The sequence below is a fragment of the Agelaius phoeniceus genome, chromosome 7 (genome assembly GCF_051311805.1).
Source record: "Agelaius phoeniceus isolate bAgePho1 chromosome 7, bAgePho1.hap1, whole genome shotgun sequence".
Taxonomy (NCBI): domain Eukaryota; kingdom Metazoa; phylum Chordata; class Aves; order Passeriformes; family Icteridae; genus Agelaius; species Agelaius phoeniceus.
The window spans coordinates 40,743,233-40,763,032 of record NC_135271.1 but is presented as its reverse complement, the minus strand read 5'-3'; the positions used below and the strand labels follow the sequence as shown (position 1 = coordinate 40,763,032).

The 19,800-nt window shown below is 40.6% G+C and overlaps 1 protein-coding gene across 1 annotated transcript; it reads left to right on the top strand.

The window, feature by feature from the left end:
* The first annotated feature begins 9,428 nt into the window (after positions 1-9,428).
* CCDC14 (coiled-coil domain containing 14) lies at positions 9,429-19,498 on the top strand. Its single transcript, XM_077181665.1, has 13 exons — positions 9,429-9,527; positions 10,506-10,561; positions 11,026-11,089; positions 11,774-11,846; positions 11,940-12,080; positions 13,073-13,309; positions 13,399-13,493; positions 14,441-15,005; positions 15,532-15,673; positions 16,267-16,346; positions 16,782-17,000; positions 17,086-17,218; positions 18,251-19,498. The coding sequence occupies exons 1-13, from the start codon at positions 9,495-9,497 to the stop codon at positions 19,224-19,226; spliced, it is 2,814 nt and encodes a 937-aa protein (XP_077037780.1). The 5' UTR covers positions 9,429-9,494; the 3' UTR covers positions 19,227-19,498.
* Positions 19,499-19,800: the final 302 nt, after the last annotated feature.

Below are 19,800 nucleotides of genomic sequence, written 5' to 3'. Positions count from 1 at the left end.
CTTGTATCCTTTGATGGAGTCCCAGTGCTAACTAGACACATCTAACATATGCTTATTTCAGTCATTTCCTTATTGTTTCAAGGAGCAGATAATGATACATTTTCAGCACTATTATGTGGTTTATAAAGGAAATAATCACATGCCTACTATTAAATAAATAGTAAATTCCCTAATAATTTCAAATGTTTGAGGTTAAGGTCCAAAAGGAGTAAAAATATTTGGAGCTCTGATAGGCTCAGATTCAGAAAGCTCACAGTGGCTAAACCAAGAATACAGGTCAGCTTCATAGCTTAGGTAAATGTAGTAAATGTATTGATTAATAGGGACTTGTATGGATTTACATCAATTGCATAGGGCCCACCTGAGACTCCATTTTAAATGGATGGTGGTATCTGGCCTAGGTCTTATCTAATTTCCTAGAAGGATAATCAAAGCTCATAATTTTCACAGGCAGAGAAGTCTGGTACCTTTCTTTATTTCCAATACATCAGGGAAATTATCAAACCTACAAAAATAATATTGAATAGTATATATGTATGTAAATTACATAACCAAGGCATGTACATTTAATGACCAGGTTTGCAGTGAATCTGTTTCCTCATCACCCCACTGCCATCTTCTGAAGCCAATCCACTGCAGCAGCAAGCCTAACCTGGAATAACCAAGCAGTGTAGAAAGTGTAATACACTGAATTTTTCTCATGACATCTTCTGACAGAACTGATTCATTGTACTGTGATGTTAATATTGAACCAAAAATGGTAATTTAAATGTTTGTATTATTAATACTCTCCTGATAGGAAGGGAAATATTTCATATATGAATTGTGTTTTGGCTGCTACATGTAGGTAGATTAAAGGAAGCAGTTTCAAATCCTGAGGACCTAGAGGACGAAACCTAGATTAAAGCTTCCCTGAACGTATATTAACAAATTAGAAAAGCCTTGTGGAAAAAAAGGTAGCTGTTTAATACAGGAATGTGCAACACTCCACAGTGATTCAGAATTCAGCAGCAATATAGACAACATAACTGGATTTCTTATGCTGTTGCACAAAGTTTTGAGGACTATCATGAAATTCAAGTTCAGCATTAGTTGACAACACTCTGCTGTTGCAAAAGAGAAAAACATTGTACTGAGAAATATAAACAGGGGTAACATTTATAGACAGATGATGTAATCCTCCTGTTATTCTCAGCATTGGTAAGGTCTCAGCTGAAGTGTTTTGTCCCATTTTGGGCATTATATTTCAAGAAAGATGCGTATCAGCTGAAGTTTTCCGATTAGAGTAACTAAAGTTTATGAAACACAACACATAGGCAGGATTGAGCAATTTCAGGATGTTTAGCACAGAAAATGGAGTACAACATAGCAATTACCTTCAAATCTTCAAAACACTCCTGCAAAGAAGAAAGGGAAATTACCCTCTCCAAGTTCAGGAAGAATAAAAAATAAAACAGTAAGTTTGAATCCATCAGGGAAGATTTAAGACAGGAGCAGGACAAACTTTTTCACAGTGAAGCATTGCAACAGATTTCTCAGGAGGATGGTAACTCCAAGTGCACATGGGCCAGCTGCTCCCTCAGTGTTGGATGCCAGGAGTCACGTCCAGTTCCACAACTGGCAGGGCAGAGACCCCCACCCAGGGCCCATCCCACTGCCCTGAGCAAGGAATCAGGGCAGGCAGCTCCAGACAGCTCCAGACAGCATTATTCTGGTGATGCAGCAGATGCAAGGCCAAGCCAAGAGGCAGCCAGCAGACTGGGATCAGGAAGGCACATGGCCAAGCAAGGCCTGGCTGTCGCCTGAGCCTGGCACCCTATGGCATTGCTGGGGCAGGGACTGATGGCCCCGGGCTGGGCTGGGCTGCTGGGCTGGAATAAAAGTCCCTGGCCCAAGGGCAGGCATGAGGGCTCTTCAAGGATGGTTGGGCAGAACCGTTAGGGCCACTGATGCCCTCAGGGCTGCAGGACATGGAATGCCATATGGAAAGGCTGGAGGTCTTCAAGAGCAGGTTCCTGGCAGGATGGGCAGAGACATCTCTGATCCAGCCTTGTGGCAGAAGAAGAGACCTGGTGACCTCTGGGCTTGCCTTCTTTGTTTTGACATGTCAAGTTTGATGCCAGAGATCTGAATCTCTCTATTGTACAACTTCTGAGGCTCACAGTGATGTTCCCCAGACATCAGGAAGGATGCCTTGGACAGAATGAAAAAACATAACACCAGAGCTCTAAAGGTCTCAAATGAAAAAGCAAGAGATATCTTCCCCACTTCTGGCACTAAAATGTTTAACATTGATAATTTACATACATAAGCTTCTTATTCTACAGTAATAGTGTTAACACTGACTACATTTTTAGTTTGGATGATTTGCTTCCACCTGTATGTCCATAAATATTCTACATGGATAATATAAGTACAAGAGATGGTGAATACTGATCTATTAGCTGTTTCTATACAGTGGAAGGTAGATTATTTCTTCAGCTGTGCTTCCTCTGGCCCTGAAGATTTCTGGTTTTCATACTGAGATCACTTGCTCCTCCAAGTCATATCCCCATTGCCAAAGAAAGAATATGTATGTCTAAATGTCCAGTAACAAATATAAAATTATAGCCAGGCATCACTCCTGCAAAATTAACATTCTTCCAGATGTTACAGAACTAGATATTTTCTACACTCACACTGTTAACTTTACCTGGATTGTTATTACTTATAATCATTTATATGATTCCACTTTATCGTCCCACTTTATTTATGGAGTATTTTTGCTATAATCTTTTTTAAATGTACCCAACAAATATGTACTTTGGGCACCAAATTAGTCTCTTAGGTCACTGATGCTCCCCACATATCACAGCACACCTCTAAAAGAAAAGCCTAGGTCAAGCCAAATACAATTATTTTGGAGGTTGATATGGGATTACAGAAATTTTTTTCCTCCTCTAAATGGAGGCAAATAGGATGCATTTTTCCTGTGATGCATTTTTAATTTGTGTTTATCCACAGATGGAAGGGAGAGATATATTGCCTGTAGCTGGACTGGCTCACAAGTAGGAGGCACTCAATCTCCCAGAAGAGTAATCTGAGAGTGCAAGGAATATTGGACACTTTACTGAAAGAACTGAGTGGCTGAAGTTTTTAAGCCTGGCATATAACCTGCTCAGAGTTGAAAGTTTATTCATACTTCTGTGGTGTCCTGAATGAATATGCTGCATATTGTGGTTTTGTGTTGATGTTTATATTGAAAAAGGAGATCAAGGTTTTAACCAGGTAACCACTAAAAGTCAGGAGGAAAAATTTTTTTAGGAATGAGGGAATTACTTTGACTATCTTCTTTCAAGGATCAATGAGGCAAGAATATTTGTAATAGCTTTTTCCTTTCCAGACAATTGACAACAAATTAAGCATTAGGGAAGACAGCTGGAGAGACAGGGACAAAGCTGTAGGCTTCATGTAACAGTTTGCTACAGCTGTTTCTGCAGGGCTCTGCCTTTGCTGTGAGTGTGATCACAAAACATTTCCCTTGTTTCCAGCATCACTCAGCAGCCAGGACTGATTGCTGAACCAATATCCTGGTTCTGTCTTCCTATTCCTCACTCACTCTGATTTTGTATGGCTAATGAAGAAGAGTGGAACAAACTTCTTGTGTCAAAGGAAACATCAGCATCTTTCCACACTACCTCATATTCAGGCAGTCTCTGTCAAAGAAACCTAAGAGCATGAGGGGAAGTCAGTACCACAACATGTGTTTTCACTTACTAAGAAAACCAAAGGGCAGATAATGGGTTGGGATCTAATGGCAATTGATAGTCAATACATATGGAAAGCAAACTGCAGTCTTCTCACATTTCCTCAAGAAACCAGAATTTAAAAGCTTATCACTTAATGCTGACAACACAGGAAATACAGTCATGGGTTTCACTATGGGTTCAGAAAAGTACCTACAACTGTCTCACAGCACTTAAATGTGTGACTTCTTCAATTCTTTTAACTATTCAACAGAGAGAGGAAAATGGATTTGTGAATTTCTGTTTATCAGTGGAAAACAACCAGGTTACAGTGCTGATGTGACTAGTTAGAGGTATTGGTGTGATTGATGCACTGCTGATCTTAAGAAAGGACTTCTCACTCATCCAATTTAGCCCAGCTGAGTACACATTTACATATATAGTCCCATAATTTCTATGTGGGATCATGAGGAGGACTAACAGTGCACTGGCTATAGCACTGCTTTTGTATCAGTATAGCCAGCTTTATTTCCCAGCCAAAAACTGTAATTCAGATGAGGTTAGGCCATGGATGTGAGCAAGGCAATAGATTACACTGACATAATCAAAAGTGGATGTGAAGAAAAAGAAAAAGTAGAAGAAAAAGGTTTTGTATCAGAATCACACAACCATTCAGCTTGAAGGAGCCCCTGAGATCACCTGAATGGTCTGGTACAGCTCAAACAGAAGTTAAAGCTTCAAGCAGAAATTTGTGGTTAAAGCTCTGCTGGCTGTTTGCAACAGAAGTATATTATTTTTAAGTCTCTTAGATATTATAACTTTCTTATCTATTTTCTCATAAAACAATAGGAGTTGGTGGGACCGACTTCATTGACCTTTGACCTCAATACTCTCACTGCTAGTTCCAAAACCTGCCTCCTGGGAAATTTGAACAAATGCTTTACTTAGAGACAATTCTGTTCAGATATTTTATTTACTGTTCCTCTATTGCTTCATTTCTTTTCATAACTTAGAAGGAAATGAATATCTGAGAAATTAATCTATTGTTAGTTTTTCCCCTAAACCCATCAGATTCTAGATCTCCTTTTAAACTTGCATACTGTGAAAGTTGTCTATGTGGTCTTAAAGATCAGTTTGATGTCACAGATTTTATATTTAGTAGAACAATAAATAATAGTGTTTTAGGTAAAAATTACTATTTTCACACATTTCCACTAATAAAACATTACTCTCGTCAGTAAGATTGCCTGAAAAGACAAGTTGTGACAAAGATTCTATGAAATACCAGTGGAATTCTCCGAGTATTCCCTAACCCAAGATGTGCCTGGATTTATCGCGTGGAAATGCCAAGTCCCTTTTAGGTTGAGCGCAGAGCGGATTTTCATGTGCCCGTGCTGCCATCTCGTGGCAGTCAAGCCTCCTGCACCAGTTCTGACTCGGCGCGGTGTCACCTGCTGCCAGCGCCGTGTCACCCGCTGTCTGAGCACTCTGGGTGTGGCTCAAAAAGGCCATGACAGATCGACTCTTACTGATGTCTCCCAGAAGTCATAACTCAACACCCTTCTGATCTCGTCCTGGTGAGAACTTCTCAGGATGAAGAGCATTTCATGAGCTTTACATAAAATCCTTCACTTGAATGTGGGCAGACAGGCCAAAGCCAAATTATTTTTCCCCTCTATATTTACATAATATGAAGAAGAAATTCATCGTTTATAGACACATTCATTCCAAATACATCAGAAAATAAAAATGTGGTGGCAGGCTTTGTGAACCACTGAGACCACAGGTCTCCCATGCAGCAAGTCCTGCTGTAGCTGTCACTATGAATGATCAAAATTGGAGTGAGACATTGAAAATCTAGTGTGCATAATTTTGAACCTTCTTTTACAATTGCACCTCAGTTCGAGGGTCCATAATATATTAATCTTTACTTTCTCATTATATCTCTAACTATGCAACTGAAACGTTCTCTATTAAACTTCTGCTTCCTCCAATCATATTTCACTGTGGACATCCCTTAGGCCTGACTTTGACAAAGAAAGAATCTGTTTTCTGTAGGTTACTTTCTTAGCTACATATTCACTGCTATCCACCTGCTCTTTTCTGTTGGCTCTATGTAGCTTGAAGGACAGGTGGATAAACAAAAATCTGTAATTTGCTTTCTGTTAGTCAAGTTGTAGCTTAATTCCCTAATTCTACACTTACAGGGACTTGGAGAACTACCAAAATAATCTCAAACAATAATGACTGGTATTCTCGGCCTACTTGTCTTATAAAAAGTTCCTTATTTTGTGAAATGCCCTACTGTTAAGAACACACAACTTTTTTGAAAGCTCAGAGAAAAGTTTAACATTAGTTTGTGCAGGGGCTCAATCATGCTTAGGTTAGTATTTAGTTACATCACTAGAACTTGTTAGTAGTGGCAGCAAGAGACTTTCAGACTTACACTGAGTGTGAACTTGCCTTGGTTTTCCTAGGCAGGAAAAGACCCATTTTCTGATGAAACTTGATTGACTGATTGATTGATTGATTGATGTCTTCTCTCATATTTATTAGCTTCATTTTCTTCACTTTCTCTCCTTCCTGCAACAAAGGAGAATTGTTTTACTTTATTTGAGAATTGCTCCCTCAAAGATCTCTGCTCCTCAAAAGCTTGTATTCTGTGTGTATTTGTTCATCATTATTAAGCATATCAGTCTTGTGCAGAGTTTTCTGTAAGACCCTGGTGTTTCGACTCACTCTGTAAATAATTTAGGGTAAGAACAAGCTTTTTGTTATTTTCAGTGATGCTTCATGCAATATGGACAGCACCTCAAGCATTAAGATTGCAAATACAACCACATGTATGTTTTAATTATTCATCATTCAGGCAGCTCTTCCTTGGCTAATGATTTGAGTCTTTTCTTCCACATATATTATGCTTTTATTTATCTCACATTCGCCAGCTTTTTTTTTCTTCTTTTCTGATTGACATTAGCATTATTTCTACAGCAAATAGGGGTGAAATCTGGAAGATTGTCAGTTTTTTCACAAAGGCCTCAGCCATATCCAAAACCATGTCCTGGAATTGTTTGAGGAATGTTAGTTATCTGTCAAACAGGAGGAAAATATAAAAATGGTTTCACTAAATGGAATTAACTTTTCTCTCTGAAAGATATCTTGATTATAAATACAAGTAACAATATAATATTTATAAGCATGCAGATCATGGCTTTGAAGCATTTCAGCATTTTAGACAAAGAATAATCTCTTTTTATTAATTCAGTTTTACCATAACAAGCAGACAGGTCAGAGATATTCAGTGGTTCCCCACACTGTTTCAATACAGAAAGGCAGTGTCAGTCAGAAGGAGCATCCATCTTCAGCTGGGTGTGTCTGCTCTGCATACACTGCTGCAAACCCTCGCAGTTCTGCCATGGCTCTCATAACAGCTTGTTCTTCTCTTTAAAGAGTGACAACCTGGAGCTCTGTGACCATGAGAATTTTAATTATTTATGCAATTTTTAATCCTTGTGGTTGCATTTTTAAAAATTATTTATAAGGCAATCTTGCCTGTAGTTTCACAAAGGTTCAGTTGGCAAGAATGGGCCGTGATAGCTTTCTGTATTCATTTTCCTTCACTTGATAAAAATGAAGTGCTGGCTGATCTGTGTGTCTTCAAACCAAAGGAGGGCATTGAGGGGGGATTGGGTTTTTTATGTTACCTGTTGCTAAACATCTTGCAATAATTCTTCCTAATTTAAATACTGCACCCACATCTATCAGTTATTAATCCATAAACTTCCAGAGACTACCTTAAAAAGAAAGTATGCCAATGGCTCTGGCTCTAATTTGGTAGTTACCACACATGTTTTTGAACTTTTTTCATCTTTCTCTTTTATCTTTCTAGTTTATATTCCTTCCTTCAGCTGTTCTATTAGTGATCTTATAATTTTTAATTTTCAATGAGAAGAATTGAAGTCTCCAAATTCCTGCCAGAAAACCCTTCTCTTTTACTGTTTTGTTTGGGGCTTTTCTTGAAAGGATGATAAATATATTCGCAATCTATTTTTAATTCAATTTTGTCATAGTTTCAGCGTAAATGTTAACATGGTAATAACAACACAATTTGCACATTGGGAGAGCAGAGATGTTGAATATTTATACACACTTCTGCTATGGTAGCCTTAATAGCATAGTAATCCAACCACATTTTCAGCCTGAGTAAATGTAATTGCTCCCAATTCTGTGTGTTTACAAGGTCTATTTCTTCAGCTAATATAAGCAAGGACATGCAGAATACTGATATGCCAGTGATAAACATGGTGTGTGTTTGTGAGTGTGGAGCTTGAGGCACCACCCCTGATGATCCATGCACACAGGTGTTCTCTGGGAATGCCACAGAAGGTTTAACAAGCTGGGAGCCAGCGTGCAGGACCAAGAACTGATGGATACAGCCTGCACACCACGATCCAGCAGCTCCTTTCCCAGTCAGCCTGCTTTACCTTTGTGCCCCTGCAGCACAGGCAGGCCCAGAGGGGACAGGCTGGACAAGAGGACTGTTAGAGATACATAATATTGGCTTTTAGCAAATATGAAAATGGATTCTACATGTGTGGTGTTAAAGTAAATTTGTTATAAAGATATACTTTTTATTTCTGTTGTTAATTAAACTTAGACATAGTGAAATAGCTGATATAAGTATGTTTGTGTTAAAGTGCCTGCTTGGATGGATAACATCCAATGAACATATGAAGAGGACACCTGCTACAGATATGCCAACTATCAGCACTCACTGTCTGAAGATGGTGTTGCCTGAGGCCAAAACTGAATGTGATGATAAAAAAGGACTAAAACCACAACCAAGGAATACACGTGCTCTAAAAAGGTGGATCCAAGGAGGAGATATGCTAAACAATTATTGGAACATGTTAACTAGTTTGGGGAAAAGTTTACTTTGGATAAGGCTCTCTGAATATGCAACAGGTTGATGCAAGGGAAAAGTATTTAAGGGGGTATCTCCGAAGATAAGTGTCTTCCTGGCTGAGTGCAAAGACATACCTTTGCTTTATCTTTTTCTCCTATTGTCCTTTATTAAACTTTTTTTATTTTCACAGGAGAGTGAATGTGTTTTTTACAGTACATAGAGCAGAGCTGCGCCAGTGGTGATTCAGGTTGGACTTGAGAAGGTGTTTCTTCACTGAAAGGGTGAGTAGACATCGGAACGGGCTACCCAGAGACGTGATGTAGCAGCGGACCCTGGAGGTGTTTGAGGAAAGGCTGGAGGCGGCACAGAGTGCCAGGGCCTGGCTGACATGGTGGTGCTCGCTCACAGGTTGGACTCGATCAGCAGGGAGGTCTTTTCCAACCCGATTCCGTGACTCTGTGACCATTCACCTGCAGGGCTCGGTTTTCCCCTTATTTCACGAGTGCACGGAGCCTCAGTGCCCGGGGAGCATTGCCCTGAGGAGAGCTGCCGGCTCCGCAGGGCGGTCCCTCAGGGAGCGGTGGGGCGGGGCCGGGCACGCGCCCCCCGTCACGGCCCGCCTAGCCCCGCCCTTTCTCCTCTCGCCTCCCATTGGCTCCTCCGCGTGCGCTCTCCACCAATCCCCGGCCGCGCTGCCCAGCCCACCTCCTTCCCCTTCCCGCGCCCGCGCCCGCCGGCGCGCCGCGAGGCGGGGTCTTTAGTCCCGCCTCCCACGTTAGCCACGCCCCCTCACGGACGGACCGGGTGGTGATTGGCCGGCACGGGCGGGGGCGGTGCAGGAGTGGGCGGGGCCGGGCCGGGCCATGGCCGCGCCGGGGGCTGTGCGGCCCCGCAAGGTGCGTGAGGGCCGGGGGGATGGGGGCGGGCAGGGCGCGGTTCTCGTTCGGGGCCTCCTCGCCAGAGCCCGGGGGATGGGGGGGGCGTCGGGGGATCCCCCCCGCCGTTCGCGTAACGACTCCTGCGCGAGGTGGGGCCTTCCGAGGCCGAGCCCGGCTTGCACCGCAGCCACCTGACGGCGGTCCTGAGGCGCTGCGGGCGGTGCTGGGCCTCTCTCTCTGCCCGAGAGTGGCTCCAGCGGAAGGCAGCGAGGATCAGTGAGGTCTGCAGCATCTCCCTGAAGAGGAAAGGCTGGAGGGACTGTGTCTGTTCAGCCTCGAGAGGAGATGGCTGGGAGCGGACCTTACCATTGTGTATGAATGGCTGAAGGGGGTGTGGGAGGATGGAGCCCGGCTCTGCTCGGTGGGGCCGAGCAGCAGGACACGAGGCAGTGGGCACAAACCGATGCACAGGGAGTTCCACCCGAACACCAGGAAGAACAGGTTGTCCAGAGAGGATGTGGAGTCTTCCTGACTGGAGATGCTCAGGAATAGGTCAGGATTCAGAGCTGTGCCATGTGCTTTGGAATGCTCTGCTTCAGCCACTGTGTCCCAGCCTCACCCATGCCGTGTTCGGTGACTGTGATTGTGTTCCTGTGCTGTGTGCTCTGGCCATAGATCATTCCTAAAGTCCCCACAGTTCAGGTCTGTATTTATCAAACATAGTTTCCATTTGAAACACATTTGTACATCAGCTCTTGGTGAGTCCTTAAGTGTGTGGAAATTAACAAAGCATCTTTCTGTCAAGGCATATTTTGTGAAATGAAACCCACAAGTCTCAGGCTCTACTGGCAGCAGTTGCAGCCTTGCCTTGAGAGCTGTAACGTCCCTTGGACTGATCCACCTTGGCAAAAGTTCTTGGAAATGGTGGGCAATAGTAGTCTTCAAATGTTGTGAAAATACTTTAAGAAAATCAAGGTGTATTTCTGTAATCAACAGGCTCTGTCTTCTGGAAGGCTGTCAGGAGCAACTAAACTAACAAATGGAAGAAATCAGTAAGACCTTATTCACTAATACTGTTTTAAACTGAGTGTATATGTGAGCATTTGGGAGCCTTATACTTGTCATACCTCAACTGAACAAAAAATACTTGTGTGTATATATAAAACATTTTGAACTGAAAGGTTCTAAGCAGCCCTTGAACAGACAGGCACAAACTGAATAGAAATTTTGTATATAAAGATACAGATTTCACTCTTCATGTTTTATTTATAAAAAGACTGAATTACTAGCTGTAGAGAAGACTGTTGAGTAGAGACTGAATTCTTCTTTGACATAAATTGTTATTATTTGCTTAACATGTTTTTGCAGCCATGCAAAGTTTTCAGAAATAGGAAGTTATTTTGTTTCATGAAGAAATTAATTTTCTTTTGCTTGCTATTATTGAATGAAAGTAAGTGCTTTTTTACTTTGTTTCCCATTAAGGAGGTGGTATAAACAGTGAATTTCACTTTTTCAGGTTTGGCTTAAAGAAAGGATGCCATTCTGATGTAAAATTCTATTCCACTGAATCTGCCAATCAGGTAAATAAATGGGTCTTTAACACAGTTATCTAAAGAGAAGGAAAATTGGAATACCTTGAGTAACAGAAGAAAGCCAGATTAATTTAGATCCTAATTAATTTATATCTGAACCTGAAATTGCTCCTGCAAGGCAAGCAAGTGTCTGTACTGTATCTTGCAGATAGGAACAAATGGACATTGTGTGCAGTGAGTTTGGCTCTGACAGATCTCCTCAAGGCACAGGATACATTTTGCAAACACAAATAAGCTGCCTATGGACAAGGGCTGGCCCTCACAGAAGAGCAGGTGCCCTTGTTAGGTTTTTGTGCTGGAAAGAAAGAGTAGGACAGTCAGTGCTGCAGTATTGGTTTTCTGTAGTCCTGAGCCAGTTGTCTCCAAAATACAAGTAGGAGGTATTGTTTAAATGTACATGGAAATAAGAATAAAATACATACCTGTAATTAACCTCAAATTGAGCAAATGGACAGGGGTGCAACAGCACAATTTAGTGAATTTTCAGAATCTATGTGTTTGCAAACTTCCATGTAATTGCAAAGTAGTAAATGGGAAATGATATATCTTTTTGGTTATGAGTTGTTCTTTGTCAGGTGGCAGAATGGGGTACACTCACCTCTAAAACAGCATCTTGGTTTACTGAAAGGAAGCAGTGCTACTCATTGACTGACTGCAGTGCTCTTTGTGCAGGTTGATACTATTCATCACGGACTTGACCATTGTGCAGCTTTACTGAAGAGTATCTTACAAAAGGAAGCTCCAGGTTGTACCTATAGAAAACACAAGTTACATTTTTACATTTTGTAATACTCTGTGATTTGTTTTGTTGACCACTTTTTCTTTCAATTAATACCAGGAAGGGAGACTGTCCATAGACAACCTGGTAGAACAACTACCTTTAAATGTACCTCCAAGCCTTTGCTAACCAAAGGAAATACTTCCAAGAAGAAAGGGTTAAAAAGAATCATTACTCCTTCCCCTGTCCAAAAAGAAATTGGTAAGTGGGCTTTCTTGGGCTTGATTTATTTTTTGTTCAAGCAACCTTGAAAGATTCCTCAACTTATTGAGATTCAGCAAGGCTTTGCATAATTGTTGCCATTTGTTACAGGTTGATCCAGGGCTGGTTCCACAAAAGGATGTATTATTTCCTTTTAGAAACCTTAAATGTTTACCAAACAATTACTGAAATTCACAGGTGTTTGAACTTCAGACATGTGAAAGTTGAATGTGTTTACAAGTATCAACATTATCGGGTTTATCTGGTAGGAAGTGTGGAGGAGAATGGTAATACCCTTTCCCTGCTTCTCTTGGACAGGGAAACATTGAAGTCCTTGGAACTCAGTTTAGGATCCACAGCTAGAAACTGGTCTGAAGTTCAGTGTCCAGCCAGGCTTTTCTCAAAGAATAATTGGTGGAAACAGGGAAGTGTGGCTAGAAATGACAAGACCTCAAATGGTTTAGTGGCCAAAGCACTGAATAGAAAGTTAGATGGAGTGCTGTCAGCTGATTTGCTTCCAGGTGAAATATTTCATTTATTATCATTTCTGCCTCTCTGCACCCTGTTTCTTCTGTGCAATTTCTAATCCAGTAGATGAGTGGGGCCTGTGGGCAGGTGTGTAGTAGAATGCCACTGGGAACTGTAGGAAGTGAGCATGTAGCTGATATCTTCCCAGCACTGTAAAATTACAGTTTTAATTATACCTCAGCAGAGATTTCAAGAATTATTTTAGAGCTGGCCTTCTGTAGGATTAAGTCTCTGTGCTTCCTTCAAGGACAGCTGCCTTTCCAACTGGTTTAGGTTGCTCTATCTGGTAGAAAAAATTGATGGATTCATTTGCTGGTGAATCAAAATCTGACTGGTACCCTGGGCCATAGGATCTTTGTTTTCAAGGGAGCCTTCTAGAATCTGCCAGACAATACAATGGGTTTGTGTAGATCAAGAAGACAGGCAACTTCAGCTGGAGTTTTTTGTTCTTTCTTTTTCTACAGTGCCAATATCAAATAGAAAAGTTGCCTCATCTACCACACCTGCTGAGAAGGAGCTTTCCAGTGCAGCCCAGAATCAGATGGTTCAATCAAATCATGTGCCTTGCAGTGACCACTCTCCTGTGGCGTATCAGAAACTGTGTGAGCATGTGCAAACTCAGATGTCTCTGATAACTGGCCAACCCCCACAGAAGAGCAATGAAATTCCTACTGTAACTCCTTCTCCTACCTCAAACCAGGGTTAGTGGAACTGTTAATGTAGAGTTCACTATTTAACTGCATGAGTTGTGCCCACATTGCCCTGATCTGTAAGTGTTGGTTTTTTTTAGGATGTCACAATGTTACAGCTTTGAATTATCATTTACCTACCTCCACATCAACACTGTCCCTGCAGCATTCAGCTAATTCCTTATCCACTCAGTCAGTAAGTAAAAGTTTGATTCTCACTATCTATAAACATTGAATTAGCACTGTCTACTTATTTATACATTTCCTTGTGTCAGTTTTCCTACTAATTTCCCTTTAAAAAAATTGTGTATTTGAAACTGTAGTGATGCACAGACAAAACACTGCTATTCAAAACACATTTTATGTAGACACCAAAAAATGAAATTAGAGCTATTTCAGCTGGCTGCTTGCTTCTGCCTGGGGAATTCTGTAAAGGACAGCAAACATGGACAGTGCAGGAAATTATTGATTACTGTTAACTGCGTTCTCAGTAATGCACACTAGGATCATTAAGCAACTCCTGACAGAAGAACTCATATATGCTATGGAGCTTTCCCTGCCAATGATCAAGGCAATTATTTCTTCAGACATGCTGTATTATCTTAGAGTCACATGTTAAAATGCCTGTGTATTTGAGGGTATAGAATAGAGATGATGGAGAATACCAGCTGCCACCTCAGGAAATGTGGTAAAGGGCTTGAATTTACCTTGAATCTGTAAGACTGTTGATTGATTACCTTCCATCTGCAGGCAGTCCATGTATAGCTAGTGATGACCTTGACTTTTAAAAAATTCACCTACTTAAAATACTGAAAGGTAACAGTGTTGTCCTTTATATTTCTTTTCTTCCCTGTTCTGCTTGGATTCAAGAAACTGCTGAGGGTTTTCATTACAGAACTGCTGTAAAAGAACTGTGATTTAATGTTGCCAATAACATTAAAGGTAATCTAAATCAGATTTACATTTTAAGTCCTCCTTATTATACAGGGAAATTATTCCATTATTAATTTGTAGTTGTTCTTATAATTAGCAAAGAATTAACAAGTTTACATTGAGTCAGACAAGCGTAGTGCTGTTTGGGATTCTTCTAAAGATTTAAAAATCATGTTAATTTTTTGTTTAATTAGAATATCTTTCATGCAGGGAGTTCCTGTAGACAGTGCCAATGAATGTGTGCCAGAGATGGGAGGACCTGTTGTTTGCCCAGTGGTTTCTGCTGCTCCTGCTGCTGCTGCACAAACACAGTCTGGAACTGCTGTTCCTGGCGTGATTCCCTGTACAGCACTGGGAGCATTAACCCCTTCAGTGCCTGCTCTGGTCCCAACATCTTGTGCCAGAGAGGTGGCCCCAGGCCAGGAGCAGCAGGTAAAAGAAGCGGATTTGATGCAGTGCATACAGGCCCTGTTACAATCCCATGAGATGCTGAATGGCAGGACTGAACAGAGGGGCCATCATCACTGTCCAGCAAAACATGATGGCTCATGTGACACAGAGGAGGATAGTCCTGAGGAGCACAGTGAGGACCTGGTCAGTGAAGAAGATGAATTGGATGTACTTGATGTATCTCCAGTGAAAGATACAAGCTGTAAGACAAGTTGTGTGAAGAAGGTTCTAAAATCTAGAAAAGAAAGTCTGGAAGAAACAGCCCATAAAGTTAGGACTGTAAAGTATCTTATGGGTGAGCTCAGAGCACTGGTAACAGATCAAGGTGAGGACATTTTCATTGTGCACTAGAGTTATTACATGCAAATAACACAAGAGCTCAATTAAAGGAGTGAGCACTTCAGTTTCTGCAAGTTGTATGTGTCAGATGATATGTGACTTCTTACTGTGGGTTTTCACAACTGTAAGACCTTCAGGATTCACTCTGAATAAGTATTAAATTATTTTAATAATATTTTAATCTTGTCATGACAGCAAGATAAAGATTGTTGCTATTCCATACACAGAGCTTTCCCCTGGGAAGGGTCCTGGTGTGGACAGATTGCAATAGCAGTCCCACCTAGGCTGGTTGGAACAATGGTGGGTTGTGTTTTATTGAGGATGTAAAGCATAGTTTTCATATTCAAGCTCAACAATTTTAAATAAAGATAGTTAAAAATTAAGTTTTCTAGGGGGCAAAACCCCCAGATACTATTAAGTCACTTTGCAGGTTGCTTAATCACATGTAAAGCAGTAGTTATATTACAGATTTATAGGTTTATGGAGTCTCTTTCTTCTCTCACTTCTTGCAGGTGACTCAGAAATGCTGAGGCTGATGAGTGAAGTGGAGGACTCGGTCTCCTTGCTCCCAGCTGTGGTGGGAAGTACAAATCTCCAGGCTGAAATAGCTCTGGCTTTGCAGCCCCTGCGCAGTGAGAACGCCCAGCTACGCAGGTGGGAGCTCCTCAGGGAGCCTGGCCTCACTGCACTGCACCTACAGCATCTCTAACTGCTCTGGCTTCAATTGCCTTTCTTAAGGCTCTTCCCTTCTTGTCTGTGCAAAATTTGTCAATTAGAAAGTGTGCTGGTAAAGGCATACAGTCTAAAAAGCCATGATTAACACATCATGGCTTTGGTATTTTGGTAGTATCAGTTACCTCATGATGGGGCTTTTGGCTGGGTGGGGTGAATGCATCACTCTGAAAACTGCACTGTCAAGATAGTTAGCCTGCTCGTGTTCTTTTTGTAGTTTATTCTGAAATGCAAAAATGTCTCTCATTTCAGAGGGTTCTCACATAACTGGGTAACATTTACTTCAGAATAGGGTTATATACTAGGTATTTATCAGATATTTGGAAAGGGTCTTTTGTGTTGAAGAAGTACCAGAATGTAAGAAAAATATGTTATTAAGACTTCTTTATGTTTCTGAAATATTCCCTGACATTTAATTCTCAAAAGCAACTTCTCACCAGACTAATTTAAAGTGCAGTCCTTTTGAGTGTATTCTAATACTTCTGAATTTGTGCTTTTTCACAATTCACATTTAGGAGACTAAGAATATTAAACCAGCAACTTAGGGAACAAGAAAGCAGTGAGAAGACATCTGGACAGAGCTGCAGCTATGAATGTAAAGTACCAATTATGTTCCTTGATAGGGGTATATCTGTTAAAGTTTTATTACCATAGATATATAATTTTTAATTTTTAATTCTGTAGTTTCATATGTCTGTATGTATTGTGGCCTTTAGTGGTATCTGAACTAAATGGGTCTAATGATGGAACTGCATTTGCATGGACAGTTGGGCTGGTTTAGACTCCATATACTAGGATTTGGCTCTTCAGCTGCCAAGCAGGTTATTTTTGCTTATGTGCCTCTGAAAATGAAGATGACTGATTAAATAATTAAGAAGAAAGCTTGAGCTTTATCTTGTTGCAAAAAAACCCCAACCCTTCTATCTGTTAGCAAAATTCATATTACCAAGATAATTTAAAACCTCCGTTTTTTTAGAAATTCAAGTTACCACACAAAACACTTAAACATTTTATGTTTTACTTTTGGTAGTGGTTTCTTTGCAGTCCTTGAATATGATGCTCCAGAGTCAATTGAAAGAATCACAGAAAGGCCTTGATTCACTGCAGGCTAAAAATGAAGAACTACTGAAAATAATAGAAAGTCAGAAAGAAGAAAATAAACATCTTGCAAAAGGTATTCAAGATAAAGAAGAAGAATTGCTAGAAAAAAAACAGCATTATGACATTCATTCCACCAAGCTCAAGATTGGTGCGTGTTTTCAATTTGGTCATTTTTTGTTTAGCATTTTAAAAGTCAAAAGAAGTAATTGTGTAAGTTCTTGTTGGCATTTCAGAAGTGGAAGAGGCATTAGGAACTGTGAAGAGCCTTCAGTTTAAGCTGGAAGCTTCAGAGAAAGAAAATAAGATTTTGGGCATAACGTTACGTCAGCGTGATGCAGAAGTTAAGAGACTGAGAGAATTAACCAGGTACTATTGGCTAAGGTTGTTTTTTTTTTGCCTCCTGACATTATTTTTCTTTTTAAAAAATCTTTCTTACTCCTTGGGGTTTTTGGGGTTTTTTTTCAATCCTGTGGATTATTGTGGTCTTGGTATCTTGGTGGTGGGAGGTCACATAAGCTAAGCCTTCTCTTTGCAGTTTGTTTTGTTACAATGCTGCTATAATTTTGTTTTGAAACAGATTTGTCATATTCTGTGACAACAGAGTTGTCATATTCTGTGAATTCTGCCAAAAAGAACTATTGCTGTGAATTTATTTTTTCTTGAAAATAGTGGCAAGCTGGGAGATATAAATAGCTTTTTGCAGCTGCATAGTGGTGCGTATCTACAATTGCTTTGGATATGTTGTGCTGAGGAAACAAAACTGTTGTCTGCTATATTTTTAGTTGGGACTGATTGGAACAGCAGAATATTTTGAATAGACATTTCAAATGCTTCAGTAAAAGTTTAGACACTTCTATCACTGCTGTGCTGACCACCAGGTGGTGGTAGAATGATGTCAAATTACGTGTGTGTGTGTGTGTGTGTGTGTGTGTGTGTGTGTGTGTGTATGCTAGGGACAAATATCTAAATGTTCATCTCTTTTGATGGACAGAGCAGTAAGTTAGAAGAATTATTTCTTTTATTATATTTTTTTATTCAGATGCAATGGGAAGAATAATTCAGAAACCCTTTCTTAGTAATTTTGGTAACTGCTTCTATCTGCTTTCCAGCAGTTTCTTGGCATCAATTTATTTCATTGTATGCTGCTTAAAGCAGGTACACCAGGAATAATCTGGAGAACTTCATTGGGTTGTTCTATTTTTGTTACTTTTTAGCCACAGTGAGCTGAAGAAGAATTCAAAAAACTTGGAATTGGTTCACATATAACAATATCTAGAAAGTGCATTGCAACTTTGCCACAGCCTGATAAATCTAATGGATTTTTTTCTATAGAAAAGTTTTAACTATTTATTTTTGGTGACTGATTTTGAATCTGTTTGGTTGATTTTACCCTAACAGAACCTTGCAGGGCAGCATGGCCAAGCTTCTGTCTGACCTCACAGGGGACACTGTTAGACCCAAACCTGAGAAATCACTCTCAAAGTCTCGTTTGGAAGACCATGAAAAGCAGATGCAACCCGAGCTGTTTCCTGGGAGTACTTCAGTAATGACTTACCTTAAAACATTAGAAATGGATCATATTTTGATAGATCCGCATCTTCAATTCCCAAATAAAATTGGAGAAGTAGAAATGCAAAGTCTGTCCTATGACAAGTTTGCTGCTGAAGGAAGTAAAATTAACAGTACATTCACAGAAGAGCAAACATCAGCTCCCAGAGGACCACCAGCTCCATTGAAGCAAGATGCAGAAACAGGGAGTGATTCTGGAACTTTACTAGATGACCAAACCAAGTTGGATGAGACAATTTATATTCCACTGACTAGCAGTGCCTCTAAAAAACAGCAGCCAGTCTCTGGAAGAAGTGGTGTGCTACCCCAGAGCAGAGGGGCTTGTCAGAGGCTGGATTACCACTGTGAGCTCCCAAGCTCTGTGCAGCAGTATGGATGTGAGGATTCAACTCTGGTGGATAAATTAAATGCTGGGTACAGTGTGAAAAAGACTGTGGAAAACACGCTTGGAGTTACAGGGGGTAAAGCAAAGCCAGAAGGAGACAAAGTCCAAGTGAGACCAAGAGGCATTCCAGGTGGGGCTGCAAAAGATTTCATGGATAAACCAGACCAGCTTCAGCCTGGTCCATACCCTTGTGCATCGATGGCATTTCCAGCAGGGGTTTCTCAGAAAACAGGCAGTGAAGCAGCTGATTTTAGCTGCATCTCATTTGATGATTTCTCGGGGAGGTCTGACTGGAGTGCATCTTCTTTCTCAACATTTACTTCTCGAGATGAAGAGGACTTTAAAAATAGCTTAGCAGCCCTGGATGCCAACATAGCCAGGTTACAAAGAACTCTGCAAAGTAACATGAGGAAACAATGAGTATGAGAAAGCAAAATGGGCTGCAGCTATTTGGATAAATTAAGTTTTTCTGAAGTATATTAAGTATGGTACTGATATGTATATTTGTATGTAACAGGTTGTTCCTAGCTGTCTCAATTATGGATAGAATTTGTTCCTCATTAGGCTGTGGTGCTGTTCCCCTTGATATGTACAACTTGAAATAACTGGCTTTTTATATAAAACAGAAATGTTTTTTTTAAATTATTACTTATTTTATACTCTTTACTTGCAGAATTAAAAGTACTCGTTTACTTGTGGTTTTTGTCTTTCTCCTAAGAACTGTTGTAAGATGCTACACATGAGCAAGAGGTTCCACAGGTAGAGACCAGGGAGGAGCAAGTTACAGAGCAGTGCTGAGAGTTAAGAGTTGCTAAGTCAGGATTATGCTATTCCAAAAATAAAGACAGCCATCAATACGGGATTTTTAGTGTATGATATATCCTATGAAATACATTAAGCAATCCCTTTTCACTCACCACTGCTAAAACTATTTTCTCTTTGCACTGTACTTGAAGGAAGTTGATGAAGTGGAGAGTCCAGACAAGGGCAAGGA